Source organism: Podarcis melisellensis (genome assembly GCF_964234715.1).
Source record: "Podarcis melisellensis genome assembly, chromosome: 5".
In the NCBI taxonomy this organism is placed as follows: domain Eukaryota; kingdom Metazoa; phylum Chordata; class Lepidosauria; order Squamata; family Lacertidae; genus Podarcis; species Podarcis melisellensis.
The window spans coordinates 11607460-11622205 of NC_138537.1; the positions used below are offsets into that span (position 1 = coordinate 11607460).

General features: G+C 42.5%; 1 protein-coding gene across 1 annotated transcript in view; it reads right to left on the bottom strand.

Annotated features, from left to right (window-relative positions):
- Positions 1-4066, bottom strand: part of KCNMB2 (potassium calcium-activated channel subfamily M regulatory beta subunit 2) — a 318635-nt gene extending 314569 nt beyond the window's left edge. The window contains exon 1 of the mRNA XM_081911380.1: positions 3862-4066. Within this exon, the coding sequence (XP_081767506.1) occupies positions 3862-3914 (53 nt within the window). The 5' untranslated portion in view covers positions 3915-4066. The remainder of the gene's footprint in view (positions 1-3861) is intronic.
- Positions 4067-14746: the final 10680 nt, after the last annotated feature.

Here is a 14746-nt window from a genome sequence, read left to right on the forward strand (position 1 = left end):
ATTAGTTAACAAATACAAGCTTAAAATACAAAAAATCATGGGGAAATTATGAAAAAAGAGCCTTAATTGTATAAATTCCCAATACATACCTGTATCAGGAAGTTTTTAATGTTTGACATTTTATTATGTTTTTTATATTTTGCTGGAAGCCGCCCAGAGTGGCTGGGGAAACCCAGTCAGCTGGTTGGGGTATAAATATTATTATTATTATTTCTCTGGGTTTTACCCAAGCCTTCTAGAACAGATTTGGGGAAGATGGGTGAGATGGGTGGGGCACAGGCAAGGAAAAGAGAGAGAAGATATTCCACTGCAAGAGCAGAAGTTACAGTACTGAAATACAGGTTTACCTGTTCCTAGTTTGATACATCTCCAACTCCTTGAAAAATTCCATCAACAGTATCTCCAACATTTTTTACACATCGCTTGGGAAGACAGACAAACTAATACCAGTGTACTGGAAGAAGCAAAGATCACCAGTGTCGAAGCAATGGTTCTTCAACATCAACTTCATTGGACTGGTCATGTTGTGCAGATGCCTGATGATCGTCTTCCAAAGCAACTACTCTATTCCAAACTTAAAAATGGAAAGTGTGACGCTGGTGGTCAACAAAAGAGGTTTAAAGACTGCATTAAGGCAAATTTTACAAAACGTAGTATAAACACCGACAATTGGAAAACACTTGCCTGCGAACACTCCAGTTGGAGAACAGTCTTTACCAAAAATGTCATGGGCTTTGAAGACGCTCGAACTCAGGACGAAAGGGAGAAACATGCTAAGAGGAAGGCACACTTGGCAAATCCACACTGTGATCAACTCCCACCTGGAAACCAATGTCCCCACTGTGGAAGGACGTGTGGATCCAGAATTGGCCTCCACAGTCACTTACGGACTCATTGTTAAAACCAAGACATCTTACTCGGCTATGAGTGATTGCCGAAGAAGAAGCAGAAGAAGAAGAAGAAGAAGAAGAAGAAGACGCCAACCATCACACCACTTGCAGGGCTGTCTGATCCAAGCCTGGTCTAATGATAAAGAACTCTTAAGAACGGAGAATAGTTGGGCATTGAAGCTGCCCACTCACTGTTAGTACTGGGGAGGCTCACAGAGCAGGCAGGCAGGTCACCAACTCACACAGTCTCCCCCACTATGATGAGATGCATTGCATTTCTATTTCAGCTATGGTAACTCTAAGTTTGCATCTGTCCATGTGAATGGTCATATGCAAATGTTATGCATATCTGTGCCTTCTTCTCTCTCCCCCCCCCCCCAATGCATGCGTGGCTGACTCTAGTCTGTAGGGTTGCCAACTGAGTGCTCACCCGTGAAATTGCAGCTCTTAGGACTTAGACAAGTTAATATATCTCAGTGTAGCCTACTTCACAAGGCTATTGTGGTCATCAATAAGAAAAACAAAGCACTGGAGATGCAGAAAAAAAGTTCAGGAAATGATAAATAGAAACCCATTTTGACTGCCACCAAATTGGACTATGGACAGCAGTAGATTTGACCGGAATGATGTAGTAAATCATATAAAATGTAATTTATGAAACCAAGACTGCCTCAGAAGAATTTCAAGCTACAAACAAACCACCTTCTGAAAACTGATTTGACAGCTCCTTTCTGTCAAATGAGATATTCTTCTCCAATACATATATAAGCCAACCACATCATTTCATTTCTGCATGCTCATATGTCACCAGAAGCAGAGTTTAAACCTACTTAACAATGTTTTTTGAAAAATATTTTTGCCAGTGCAACCACAAACCCCCTTTGATATCCCCCCCACCGGCACGCCTTCTGAAAACATTTGTGTTTAAATCTATGTGGCCCTCTCTTTCTATTTCTCTAACTTGCTTTCTCCATGATGCAGCCACATAGCCAAACCTAGACTGCATTGTGTCATCATTGCAGCATTGTCCCATTTTCTGATTGGCTGGAAGCATCCATTTGCTTGATCCAGGAGGGAGAAAAATGCAGAAACTGGTGGGGTGTATGGGTCAGATCGTGAGATCAGACAGAAGTAGCAGCAGTCATTGAAAACAATGGTGCCAAATTATCTATCTACCTGTGGTGAAAATTCACATAATCTTTGAGATTTTCTAGAAAATTGTCTACCTCATTGAAATTATTAATATCCGCCTCAAAACTGGATAATTTTCAGCAAAGCTGTAGTCATAAATGCAAAATATCTGTATATATGAAGCATTCAGGTGAAGCAATGGCAAACCAGCAGGGCTGACACTAGAAAGAATTACAGTTCCACAAACCTTCTAAATCCTGTGGAAAAAAAGATGGATTTTGTACTGAAAGTTTATGTTTGGCTTAATGATATTTGCTCCCCTGCCTCGCTCTTCTTTTTATCACACAGTCCAGTCCAGCTGCAAACACTTCCTGCATGCATATCGAAGTGCATCGAGATTATAGGATTATAAAAACAGGATCACTTAAAGCTGTTCACTTTGTGCTGCCATTATGGCTGCAAATTGATATTCCCAGCCAAGTGGGTGCTTATTTTATTAGCCACAGGGATTCATCAAACATCCTCAAAATTGCCCTCTTCATAATGCGATGCAGCGCAGCTGAGCACATAAGGTTCCGAATATATGCCAAACTCAAGGAGATAAAAGCACCGGGCAAACCTCTTTTAATGAAGCGCTGTGCAAAAAAGCAAAGGGTAGGGACGGGAGCAGGAATACCACCAACAAAGGCGACAATTCGACCACAAAGTTCTTCTCTACCCTGTGTTCATCCAAGGAGGCCCTCAATAACAAACCACAGTCAGAGACCTCAAAGGATCCCTTTATTAGAATTTCACTGCTCACTCAGCCTTTGCTGCAATTCTTGTATTACATTTTGCCCATAAAATAATCATAGCTGGGATTGGGGGAGAGGACATTGACCCACAATCTCCACAGTTCACAGAAGCATGGCCCTCACCTTTCGTGATCATTCTAACCCCTTCTCCCACAAAAAAGAAAAGAAAGAAAGAAAGCAGGGAGTTTCCATAAGCACCAAAATTATTCAAAACTTTTTGCTAATGGGTGTATTTACTGTTCAGCAAGCGCAAGTCTATGTTTTCCTCTCGTTAACTGGGTGCAGCCACCAACAATATCAATGGTCGTTATAAAGCTAAAGAGCTCATAACTGCAGCCAACAAGTCTTATTTTCAATGTTTATGCCATTTGCCACAAGTACAGGCCAGAAAAACAATGGGCGGGGGGATTTGACAGTAACCATATCCCCCCCTTCTAAAACATATAGGAGACATTTCTCCTTCACCTCCTACAATTGCACCTGTGAATATGGTTTGTTTATCACGAGGCATCACTCTGCTCCATGTATGCCCTCCTTGAATCCCATTGATTTCAATGGGAGAAATGTAAGTCTGGAACCTAAAAGACAAAGGGTGGCTAGCCCATTATCTGTGCCCATTGGCTTACCAATGCCAGGTTGTCTGTGTCACTGAGCACTGCTTTGGGAAGAACCACTGCTGAATATGTAATTTGTCCACACTCCTCTGCATTTAATTTCCCTCTGGCCTGACTGTTTACCCTATAAACCTTGTGTGTACACACACACCCCGATAACAAAGAATAACACTTCATGCATCTTAAGAAGCCCACCAGAGCTTACTCCATCACAAATTTCAGGTGCCACAAGACTCTTGGTTACTTTTGCTGCAAGCAACTAACACGGAGCGTACCCCTCAAAAAGTCTGGACTTGACTCTCCCATTGCAACCAGCTGGAACTTAGCTTAGAAACTTAGCTTGGGCTCCGCCGCGCCCTGAGTTTCCTATTATTTCATTGCCACTAAATGCCCGGCAACCTCCAAGCATCTTAATTTTATTGTTTTACTTACCCCCATTTTTCTTTCTGGCTCAAGGCGAGCTTGGTTTCTTTCGGGTGCTCCATGCTGGCTTTTGCACCTCACCTGACCATAATAATAAAAAAGTCCCTTCTGCCAGAAGGAAGAGGAAAGCAATATGCAAAACAAACAAAGAAACCCAAGAGGAAAGCTACACCCCTATAGACCAGCACTCATAGCAACAGACGGAGAAAGACTATCCTCTCGCTGGTTGTTAACTTTTTCCAGTCGTGAAGCAGTAATTCCTCTGGAACTGCAACTCAGCATGTGTGATGCAAGGGGCTCTTTTGAAACGGCGTTTTCCTCTCGCTTGCCAGCCATTCCTCACTGTCCCTGCCAACCCTGAATAAAACTCTTTCTGATGTGGCAAGGTCTGCAGAGCCAATTGGACAACAAACGGAGCCCATTTGTTTTATTGACAGATGGCAAGGGTGAGGTGATATCCGGACAAGGGGGTGGGGTAGGGAGGGTGAGTGAAAAGGTTCTCTGGGCCATGCTCTTGGTTTAACTTTATTGTGGTGTGTGTGTGTGTGTGTGTGAAGGAGAAAGGTCTCTCTCTAAAATTAGAATTCTATTTTTAAATAGTTACCTACCACAAGACAATTTCTGGGAAATGCAGCTGGATAGTTGAAATAGTGAGTGGTCAGGCAGGGACAATACGTGAGAGATCTGATTGTTAAGAATATAATAACACAGTAAGATACTGCTGGATCGTGCCCATGGCCCATCCAGTCCAGCATCATGTTCTCACATTGGTCAACCAGGTGCATTGTGGGAAATCCACAAGACGGGGACCCAAGCAGAATACCTCTCTCTCCTCCTATGGTGTCCAGCAACTGGTACTCAAAAGCACTACTGTGTTCAGCTGTGGAGGCACAGCACAGGCTTCCTCAACCTCGGCCCTCCAGATGTTTTGAGACTACAATTCCCATCATCCCTGACCGCTAGTCCTGGTAGCTAGGGATCATGGGAGTTGTAGGCCAAAAACATCTGGAGGGCCAAGGTTGAGGAAGCCTGGCATAGCATAACCTCCATGCCTGGTAGTCATTGATACAGTAGTTTTCTCCTCCATGAAGTTCTGTTTTTAAAGTCATCTAAGTTGGTGGCCATCACTGCCACCAACAGCGAAGGCTTCATTTTGAGTTGCCGAAAAACTGAAAGGCAGAGTTTTTATGGTTTCACATCCTCGATGAGTCTTTCCCCAACCTGCGGTCGTCTTGCTGCTGTTGGATTAAAAATCCCAGCATGGCCGATGGTCAGGGATGATAGGACATGCAGTATGGGGTCCATATCCCTGTTCTATATGGTGCAAGTTTTAGCCTCTATTTCTCACTCAAGCTCATGTGTATATGGAGAAAAACACCTGCAGCACTGAAACATTTATCAATGACATTTAAAAAGATGGCTGGGAATGAAATGGCAAAATTCATTTCCTTCCACTAAAATAATAGCCTTCAACCAATTCCAGATTTACAAGGGAAACAAAGGGTTGAGTCATATTTGATAATCCCCTCGTATTTGTTTCCCTCCCTGTAATGGCAGTAACAGTATTGCTGATTTACAAAGACGTCTGGCTTTTGTGTAGTGGAAGGAAATGTCGTACATCAATAATGGGAATGGGGAAGGGTGAGTGGGTGGGTGGGAAATTTATAAGCCATAGTCCATGGGCTCCTATGAGAATCTATGTGTTGGATGGAGAAGTCTAGCTTTTATTACTTTTAAAGTCTGCTTCAAGTCATCATTGTACATCTAAAACATTTTAAAATATGTTAGAGGAACATGCTTAAGTATTATGAATTTATTAATTAATTACATTTCTATACCACCCTCCATCCAAAGATCATAGGACAGTCTACAATGTAAAAACACAAAAAATATATACCATAAGAACACACACACACACACACACACACAGAGAGAGAGAGAGAGAGAGAGAGAGAGAGAGAGAGAGAGAGAGAGAGAGTTTAATAGGCCATGTATTGTATAATCAGCCAAAGACCTAGGACAAGAGGAATGTTTTTGCCTAGTGCCTAAAGATTTGTAATGAAGGTGCCAAGTGAGCCTCCCCGGGGAGAACATTCCACGATGGGGAGCCACTGCAGAAAAGGCCCCGTTCTCGTCTTGCCACCCTCCGGGCCTCTCATGGAGGAGGCACATGAAGAAGGGCCTCAGGTGATGATTGCAGGGCCTGGGGTGGTTCATATGGGGGGAGGTGGTCCTTGAGGTATTGTGGTCCTGAGCCATATAAGGCTTTTAGGTTAAAAAAAGAGAGTTATGTTTAATTATAACAGTTAATTAGAACAGCCCATATCCAGTAAACCAAGGATTTCTCTTGAGATGCCTGGTCTCCCTGGCTCCAGCAAAGATAGACAGAAGGCAAGAGTTAATGTGAACAGATGGTGTTTTCCAGACTGCAGTTCCCACCAACCCATGTTAGCATTGCTAACAGCAAGGAGTTATGGGAGCTGTAGTCCAAGAAAAGTGACTACTTTTGTTATATTGTAGTGATGTCTTTTTTCATAAGCCACCTTGAGCACGGTTCGAGCTGTGGAAACATGGCAAGCAAATAAAATTGTGTACGTACATATGTATCTATGAATATCAACCGTGCAATGCTATGCATGCTTACTTAGAAGTAATTCTAATTTATTTCAAGGGGATTTACTCTATAGCAAATAAAAAATGAATTGCAGCCTTAAAGTGTTCAAATCTTCCTTGTAATCCTGATGCTCCGTTAGCATCTAATTTCATTCCTTACCTCACCCTGCTAGTGGACTTTATCCGATCCCAGAATTAACATGTGCATAAGAAAAAGCTTTATAATACAGTAGTAGCTCGGGTTACATATGCTTCAGGTTACATACGCTCCAGGTTACAGACTCCGCTAACCCAGAAATAGTGCTTCAGGTTAAGAACTTTGCTTTAGGATGAGAACAGAAATCGGGCTCCAGTGGCACGACAGCATAAGGAGGCCCCATTAGCTAAAGTGGTGCTTCAGGTTAAGAACAGTTTCAGGTTAAGTATGGACCTCCGGAACGAATTAAGTACTTAACCTGAGGTACCACTGTATAGAGGTAGGAATGCACAAACACCATTCCCAGGACATTGCTGGCTTGCGTTTACCACCCTAAAGAAAGAAAAGGGGAGGGAATAGAAATGAAAACGTTGTAAGATAAGCACGTTGGCAGCAACAATATACTGTGGAGAATGTGTTTAAGTGCATTGTTTGTGAGATAGGGAATTGAAGAGGAGAAGGTTAATGGAGCTTGAAGTGTTGTTGGAGATTTCTTTTCATTAACCTTCCTCAACCTCCTGACGTTTTGGACGGTGACTCCAGCCAGTAAGCCTGATACAGTTCTGGTTGCACTGTTTTCTTAAGGCCTGCCGGCTGCAGGCCAAGGATTCAGATTACAGGTAGTAGTTAGCTAAGAAATACCTGGAAGGAGGGGTGCCTTTTTCCTGTTGACCTCGTAGGAAAGGATGTTGTTGGATAGGTAGCATGTGTGAAAGAGAGGCAATAAAACTGGCAGGCGATGGAGTGGAATATAAATGAAGAGGCAGACAGCTGCACCTTGAAGATTGCTTTGCTCCAGAGATCTTACATGGATTTGGCTGTCTGTTCAAGTGCTTAAGGCATGGTCAACCTGTATATTTGTAAATAAAATACGGTAAAACACCTATATGCTTCCAGTGACGTTCCAACACATGCCAAACCTGGGTGAGTGCCACACACTTGAGACATCTCATCCAAGAATGCCTTGAGTTGGTCATTGGTCCAATTCCCTATCTCAGGAAACTTGCTAAGGAAGGGGATATTTACAATTACCTGATTGTTTTGAGAGATCTTCCAGGTCCAAGGAAGGTTTCTCAAGGAGTGGTCCCACTGCCACCCCTTTTAAGAAGTATACCTGAAGGAGCATCTCCACCTCCATCGTACTGAGGTCCAGCACCGAGGGCCTTCTGGCGGTTCCCTCGCTGCAAGAAGCCAAGTTACAGGGAACCAGGCAGAGGGCCTTCTCGGTAGTGGCACCCACCCTGTGGAACGCCCTCCCACCAGATGCCAAAGAGAAAAATAACTACCAAACTTTTAGAAGACATCTGAAGGCAGCCCTGGTTAGGGAAGCTTTTAATGTTTAATAGGTTATTGTATTTTAGTGTTTTGTTGGAAGCCGCCCAGAGTGGCTGGGGAAGCCCAGCCAGATGGGCGGGGTGTAAATAATAAATTATTATTATTATTGAAGCATTTTGGGGCTTGTATTAATTTGAGTTGTTTCCCATTTGCCTTCTAGCCATCTTCTAATCTATACCATCACCCACAACTTCAGGGTATACCGCAAGCTTCCCAGGATTGCTGAAGTGAATGAGCATGCTCAGGAGCAATGGTGCTGATCTCCCGTGTCATTTCTGCAGTCTACAAATCGGCCAAGGCTTCAACCATGTCCCCAGACCTAGCAGCTCTGGATTCCAAGCTGATCCACCAGGCTCCAAGGATGGAACATTTTAACACTGGGATACTGTGCACAAAAATGTATATATAAAGGAAAATGACATACATAGATTCAAGGAAATTGTTTGTAATAATAATAATAATAATAATAATAATAATAATAATAATAATGTATTAGAATTGTCCACAAATAATCAGGGTCACAATGTCTTGGGTTATGGGTTACCAAGTCTCTCCCCCCCCCAGAAAAAAAACTCCATAGGAACCCACGAACATAATTTCAGTATTTCTGTTTCAATGTTTTGCTTAAGATTTTACTGGAATTTTATTGCTTTTTGATGTTACGTATCAATTTTTTTGCTTGTGGCTTTATTGTTGCAATTTGTATGAACTGATTTTAGATTTTGTTATATTAAGCAGTGCATAGATTTCCTTTTCCTGTAAATGGATGTGGAAATGGAGTGAACTGAATTTAAGATTGGAAAAATGAGCCAAACCGAAATGGGCAGATTCATCCATTCTTAACTGTGATTGTCAGTACCTTTCCAGTGTCTTGGGCAGATGTTTTTCACATCACCTGATCCCTGATCCTCTTAACTGGAGAGGCTGGATATTGAACTTGGGAACTTTTAAATGCAAAAAGTGAACCCTCTTCAATAGGGTATGGACAAGAGGTGGAGAAGACATTTGATTCAGTTCACAGTTAAAGACTGACTTGCGTAATTCACACATTCTGAATCAAGATGAGAACAAATTCATCATTGAAATATTCACTTCTCCAAGATTTGCAATCCAGCCAAGCCATATAATGTGTGCAAGAATGCTTATTGTGATTCAGCATCTCATGCTCTACTGACTGAGCTATCCCAGTGCAAAAAACCCACATATATTAGAGAAAATTGCTTTCAAACTTGTGTATATAGGGGAAATTAGCACTAACAACAACAAGAACAGGCTACTTTTGTCTCGCTTCACTTAATGACTTGCTGAGTATGGAAAGCGGAGGAAGACCAAACGTTGAGCCTAAACTCTTCTATGAATTTTGTGAGTGTTCAGTTATTTAGTATCTAAATAGTATTTATATGCTCCGAGGCTTCTAGAAGTAGTTCCTAAGTCATCCGAAAAAGTGCTCGACTCAGAAAGAATTTAGCACCACCTACAGTCGGTTGTGGGGTGAGTTTTTGTGTGTGTGTGTATGGAAAAAAAGCAATGTGAATATGAAGCAGAAAAACGAAAGCCCTCTGTCAACAGTGTGTCTCTTAGGCATGTGGAAACACAATTATTCACATTTGATTATTTACATCGTATAGAAATAGTGAACTCGTTTTCAGAGGGCTAATTGTTATGTAGCAAAGCAGCAACATCCATGTATGAGGAGGAATCAGTAAGCTGAGGGTGGGTGGGGGGAACTACGAATTTAGCAGAAGTTTAATGATGAAGTGGTTAATGTAGTAGGCATGTTTCTGCCTCCCTCATACCCCCCCCCCCGAGCTTCACCCAGGTGACACAGAGGCGATGCATTCAGGGGCATATTCCACCCAGGCAAAAACACTAAAGGAAGATATGAAGTAGGACTGCTGAAGGTGGCGTCAGCTGAGAACGTGGTTGTGTGTCCTTGGAGGACCACATCAGGACCCTGGCCCTACATGCCCTCCAATGTTTCTCTGATGAAAATAGGGACATCCTATTCCATAATTAAAATCCTTTTATTATTTATACCCCACCCATCTGACTGGGTTGCTCCTGCCACTCTGGGCAGCTTCCAACATATATAAAAACGTAACCAAAAATTAAACTTTAAAAACCTTCCCTATACAGGGCTGCCTTCAGACGTCTTCTAAAGGTTGCCTGGCTACTTATTTCCTTGGCTTGAGGGTTGCATAACTCCATACCTTCCAAAATTTCTCTGATGGAATTAAGGATGACCTAAGGAAAAGTGGAGGGATGCGGGTGACGCTGTGGGTTAAACAACAGAGCCTAGGACTTGCCAATCAGAAGGTCGGTGGTTCGAATCCCCGCGACGGGGTGAGCTCCCATTGCTCGGTCCCAGCTCCTGCCAACCTAGCAGTTTGAAAGCACCTCAAAAGTAGGGAAGGTAAACGGTGTTTCCGTGCGCTGCTCTGGTTTGCCAGAAGCGGCTTAGTCATGCTGGCCACATGACCCAGAAGCTGCACGCCAGCTCCCTCGGCCAATAAAACGAGATGAGCGCTGCAACCCCAGAGTCGGCCACGACTGGACCTAATGGTCAGGGGTCCCTTTACCTTTTTAAGGAAAAGTGGGAGATTCCGGGAACAAATCAGAAATTGTGAGGGCTTCTGGAAATTTGGGACTGTCCCAGGAAAATAGGGACGCTTGGAAGGTCTGGGACTGAGGTTCCTTGCCTCTGTTCTAGTGCTTCTGGGTATCATTTTCTCCCCTTTATTGTTACTCACAAGCCTCCAAAGTGAGGCAAGGAAGCATCACCTGTAATCTGATTTGCGTTCCAATATCATCATGAAGTTACATTTCATTGGCTACTTGCAAGTGAAAATAAAGGGTAGTGGGAAATTGTAGGAATAACAGAGATGACAGGAGGTTGAATGCAGGTGAGCTGTGCAGAAGCACGCTGGCAAGCATGCTCCAAGCAAGCTGCCAGCTAGCTTTGCACAGGCTCCTTTTATTAGCAGAAGTCAACAATTGGAAACAGTAGCGAAACCACCCTGAACTTAGCAAATACACATGTCAGCAGGTGTTTCCCTCAAATGTTCCCCTCAATACTTGATTACGTCTGCGTCCCCCGTCATGCTCCAGCCAAGTGATATGTCTAACAAACAAATTGTGAGAGGACAAAAGGTCAGGGGGGAAAACCTTGTTTTCTAGCCAAGAAGGCAAAAGGTCAGGGAAAGCAGGTGTAACGCTCCTTGACACACTGTCGCATGTCTGGTGCGAGGTTTGCCTTCGCAAAGCGGAGCGTTACCTCCAGAGGAAATTGCCTCCAGTCATGACATTAAAAGGGTGAGTGGAGGTGTATTCCATAGAGTCATTTCTAACCACACAAAGCACTCCTTCCAAGCTGCATATGTTTATTCTGAGAACTTTTGGGACAGCTTTACTTATGGGAGAATGTCCTCTTCTGCTGTTTGTTTGGCTTGCACACTGTAGCTGCCATTTGCACCAGTCGCTTGTTGGGATCTATCTGTCATCGGTGTTGCTCAGCTGGAAATTCTGAGCTCATTTTCTTTTTTAAACTGCATTTGTCTAGAGGGTTTGACCTAGGAGCAGCCCAGATTAAAGTGGCCATCCTTTTACGAAAGACGAGGTGAAGGCAGTCATTATTAAATGGGCACAAGATACAGGACATAATATACAAATGGATGATTGGGGGGAATTGTGGAAAAGTAACCTAAAATTCATGGATTACATTTTGTTGAAAGAGAATTATATGAAGATGATGTACAGATGGTATATTATGTTGGGATACTGCCAGGGAGATAAAGCCCATCATGGCCCCCACGTCGCCTCCGGACGATCCATCGATCTCCTGTAGATACAGTATCAGCAATTAGCGACACGAGCTCCAGAAAATAGCTTGCCACATTCCAGAGCTGATGCACGCTCTATCAGCAGAATTTGCACAGAGAAAGATGCACGCAGGAGAGCATTATTGAGAAGTTTATTCAGCGTTGGTCAGAACAAAGAAAATACATGACTGCCTGCTTGCGTGTTCAGGCACACACAGAGAGAGAAACGAAAGCATAGACACAACAGAAACATCCTGTGAACAGGAAATACGCAGGCTGTGACACAAACATCCTGCTCCCTTTTAAGGTGGAACGGAAATATCCTAACATATTACACAGGTGAAAATGGCCAAAATGTACAAAACAAGTTCTAATAAGTGCTGGAAATGCAAAGAAAAAGAAGGTACCCTTTTCCATATGTGGTGGAATTGTAAAATAATTAGAAACTATTCGGAGATGATCTATAATAAAATGAAAAAAATTTTTTTAAGATAATCTTTGTTAAAAGACCAGAAGTGTTTTTATTAGGTATTTTAGGGCAGGATTTACCAAAAGATAAGAAAAAATTATGCATGTATGCAACAACAGCAGCCAGAATTTTACTAGCTCAAAGTTGGAAAAGCGATAAAATACCAACGAAAGATCACTGCCAAGAAAAGTTGATGGAATATGCTGAAATGGCAAAGCTAACTGAGAGACTTAAAGATAAAGACAATAATGACTTTTTAAAAGATTGGGAACCTTTTATGATATATACCGGTATACAGAAACAATGCACTGAAATGAACTCACTGGCAGGATTTGAGTAATACACTTACATTGGACAAATACAAACAGAAAATACAATTATGAGGTAAAAATGAGAAGAAGAGACAAATATTACAACCTTAATTTTAATATATAAGGAATACAAAATTATAAGCAGAAGAAACAGGGAGGTTATAAACCAGGAAGGGAAGTTGGGGGAAGTCATGGGGAGGGTTGTTAATTGAAATTGTAAAATGTAATTGTAATTGAAATTGTAAAATGTAAAATGTCTATTTAATTCTTTTAATGGTTTTCTCCATCTCTATATATCACCGAGGAAATCCCCAGAAGCAACAAACTAGCAAGCAGGTAACTTTACCTGAAGCTAATTATAGTGATCCATCCTAATTAGAGTAAAGCACAGAGTGACACAAAGGTTATCTGGTACAGATCCTTTTATGAACATGGGAAGACCTACAACACAACTCATTGAAAAGCGTGCTAATAGGGTTATAAGTAGAGTTGGGGGAGAAACTGGATTTAGTTTTCACTGAAAGACAAACCCACCCAATTTGCACTTTCAAAAACAATAAGTGAACTGATATATCACTGCTGGATAGCTCAGTTGGTTAGAGCATGGTGCTGATAACACCAAGGTCCCAGATTCGATACCCATGATGGACAGCTGTCTATTCCTGCATTGGACTAGATGAGCATCAGGGTCCCTTCCAATTCTATGCTTCTATTGAGAATAGGCATCCTCTGAAATTCACAGTTCTCTGAATTTTGCAATGCAGTTCTCCGTCCAAGTAACATGTACAAAAATAGAATGAAATACACGGACTAGGGTAAAGTATTCATGCATACACGTGCATGGATTAATGATAATGTACAAAAATGCCTCAAAATGGGGAAAACCGCTTTGCAAAAATGTGTGTATTTATTGGGCAAAAAAAGTCTGTTCACAGAAATTAAGACAAAATGCTAACGGATTTTCAGGAGGAGTTTTTAAAACAAAAAACACTGATGTGGAAATGTAGAGAAATTGAATATAAGATAGGAAAGAAGGAAAAGTGACAGTTCCGCTGTCCCTAATTGTAATACGTTTCCCTTTTGTGGGTGGGATTAAATAAGGGCGGGATTAAATAAGGTTGAGACTGCACCTATGACCTCACCAGCCGAAGGGATAAGCCATGCTCAGAGCGCATGTTACCGTACTTTTCCGTGTATAACATGCCCTTATGTATAAGACTCCCCCTATTTTGGGGGACTAAAAATTAAGAAAATAGGGGGAGATTGAACAGAGTTATTGAGCTTTTTTTTTTTTAGGGGGAAGGGATTGCCAAAAATCACTCACCTGCCTTGCCTCCTAATTCCTGCCCCCTTGCTGGCAAAGGCAGCCTATTGCCTGCCCAATTGCTGCAGCAACACCCAATCAGCACCACCCCTTGCCGCAGACACCAATACCACGCTGCAGACCATCTCCGGCTAGTGGCAGTGGCATCAACCAATCCCACGTCCCCCGCTAGGCATCTCATACCCATGTATAAGCTGACCCCCTATTTCAAACATAAGTTTTCAGTAAAAAAAACCTAGTCTTATACATCAACAAACATACATCAACAAATGTTGGTGTCACATTTGTCACTCCTAAGGGAGTGAATGCAGGTGCCCATGGACCAAGTAATAACTTTCCATGGCACACATTCAAATGCTTTCTAACCCGGTTATCCGGGAAGGTTCTTGATGGCTCTTTTGCCACCCATGCTATCAGTGCATAGAAGGCCATCAAATGACAAAGGGGAAGCTCTCCCATCTGAGGGTGGCTTTGGTCATCGGCATTATCTCCTGGCCAAGGAGAATTTTGCCACACATACAATGGAGGCATGTGGTGACATGTATGGCAGAACTGATCATAAGCCCGAATTCTCTAGCGTACATAGTGTCACATGCCTGCACTGTTTGAGTGGTTAAAAAGTCTTTTAACCACTTGCCAATGTAAGAGGGAAGCTGGATGTAGATAAAGTGGTACATCTGGTTAAGAACTTAATTCGTTCTGGTGGTCCGTTCCTAACCTGAAACGGTTCTTAACCCGAGGTACCACTTTAGCTAATGGGGCCTCCCACTGCCACCGCGCGATTTCTGTTCTCAACCTGAAGCAAAGTTCTTAACCTGAGGTACTATT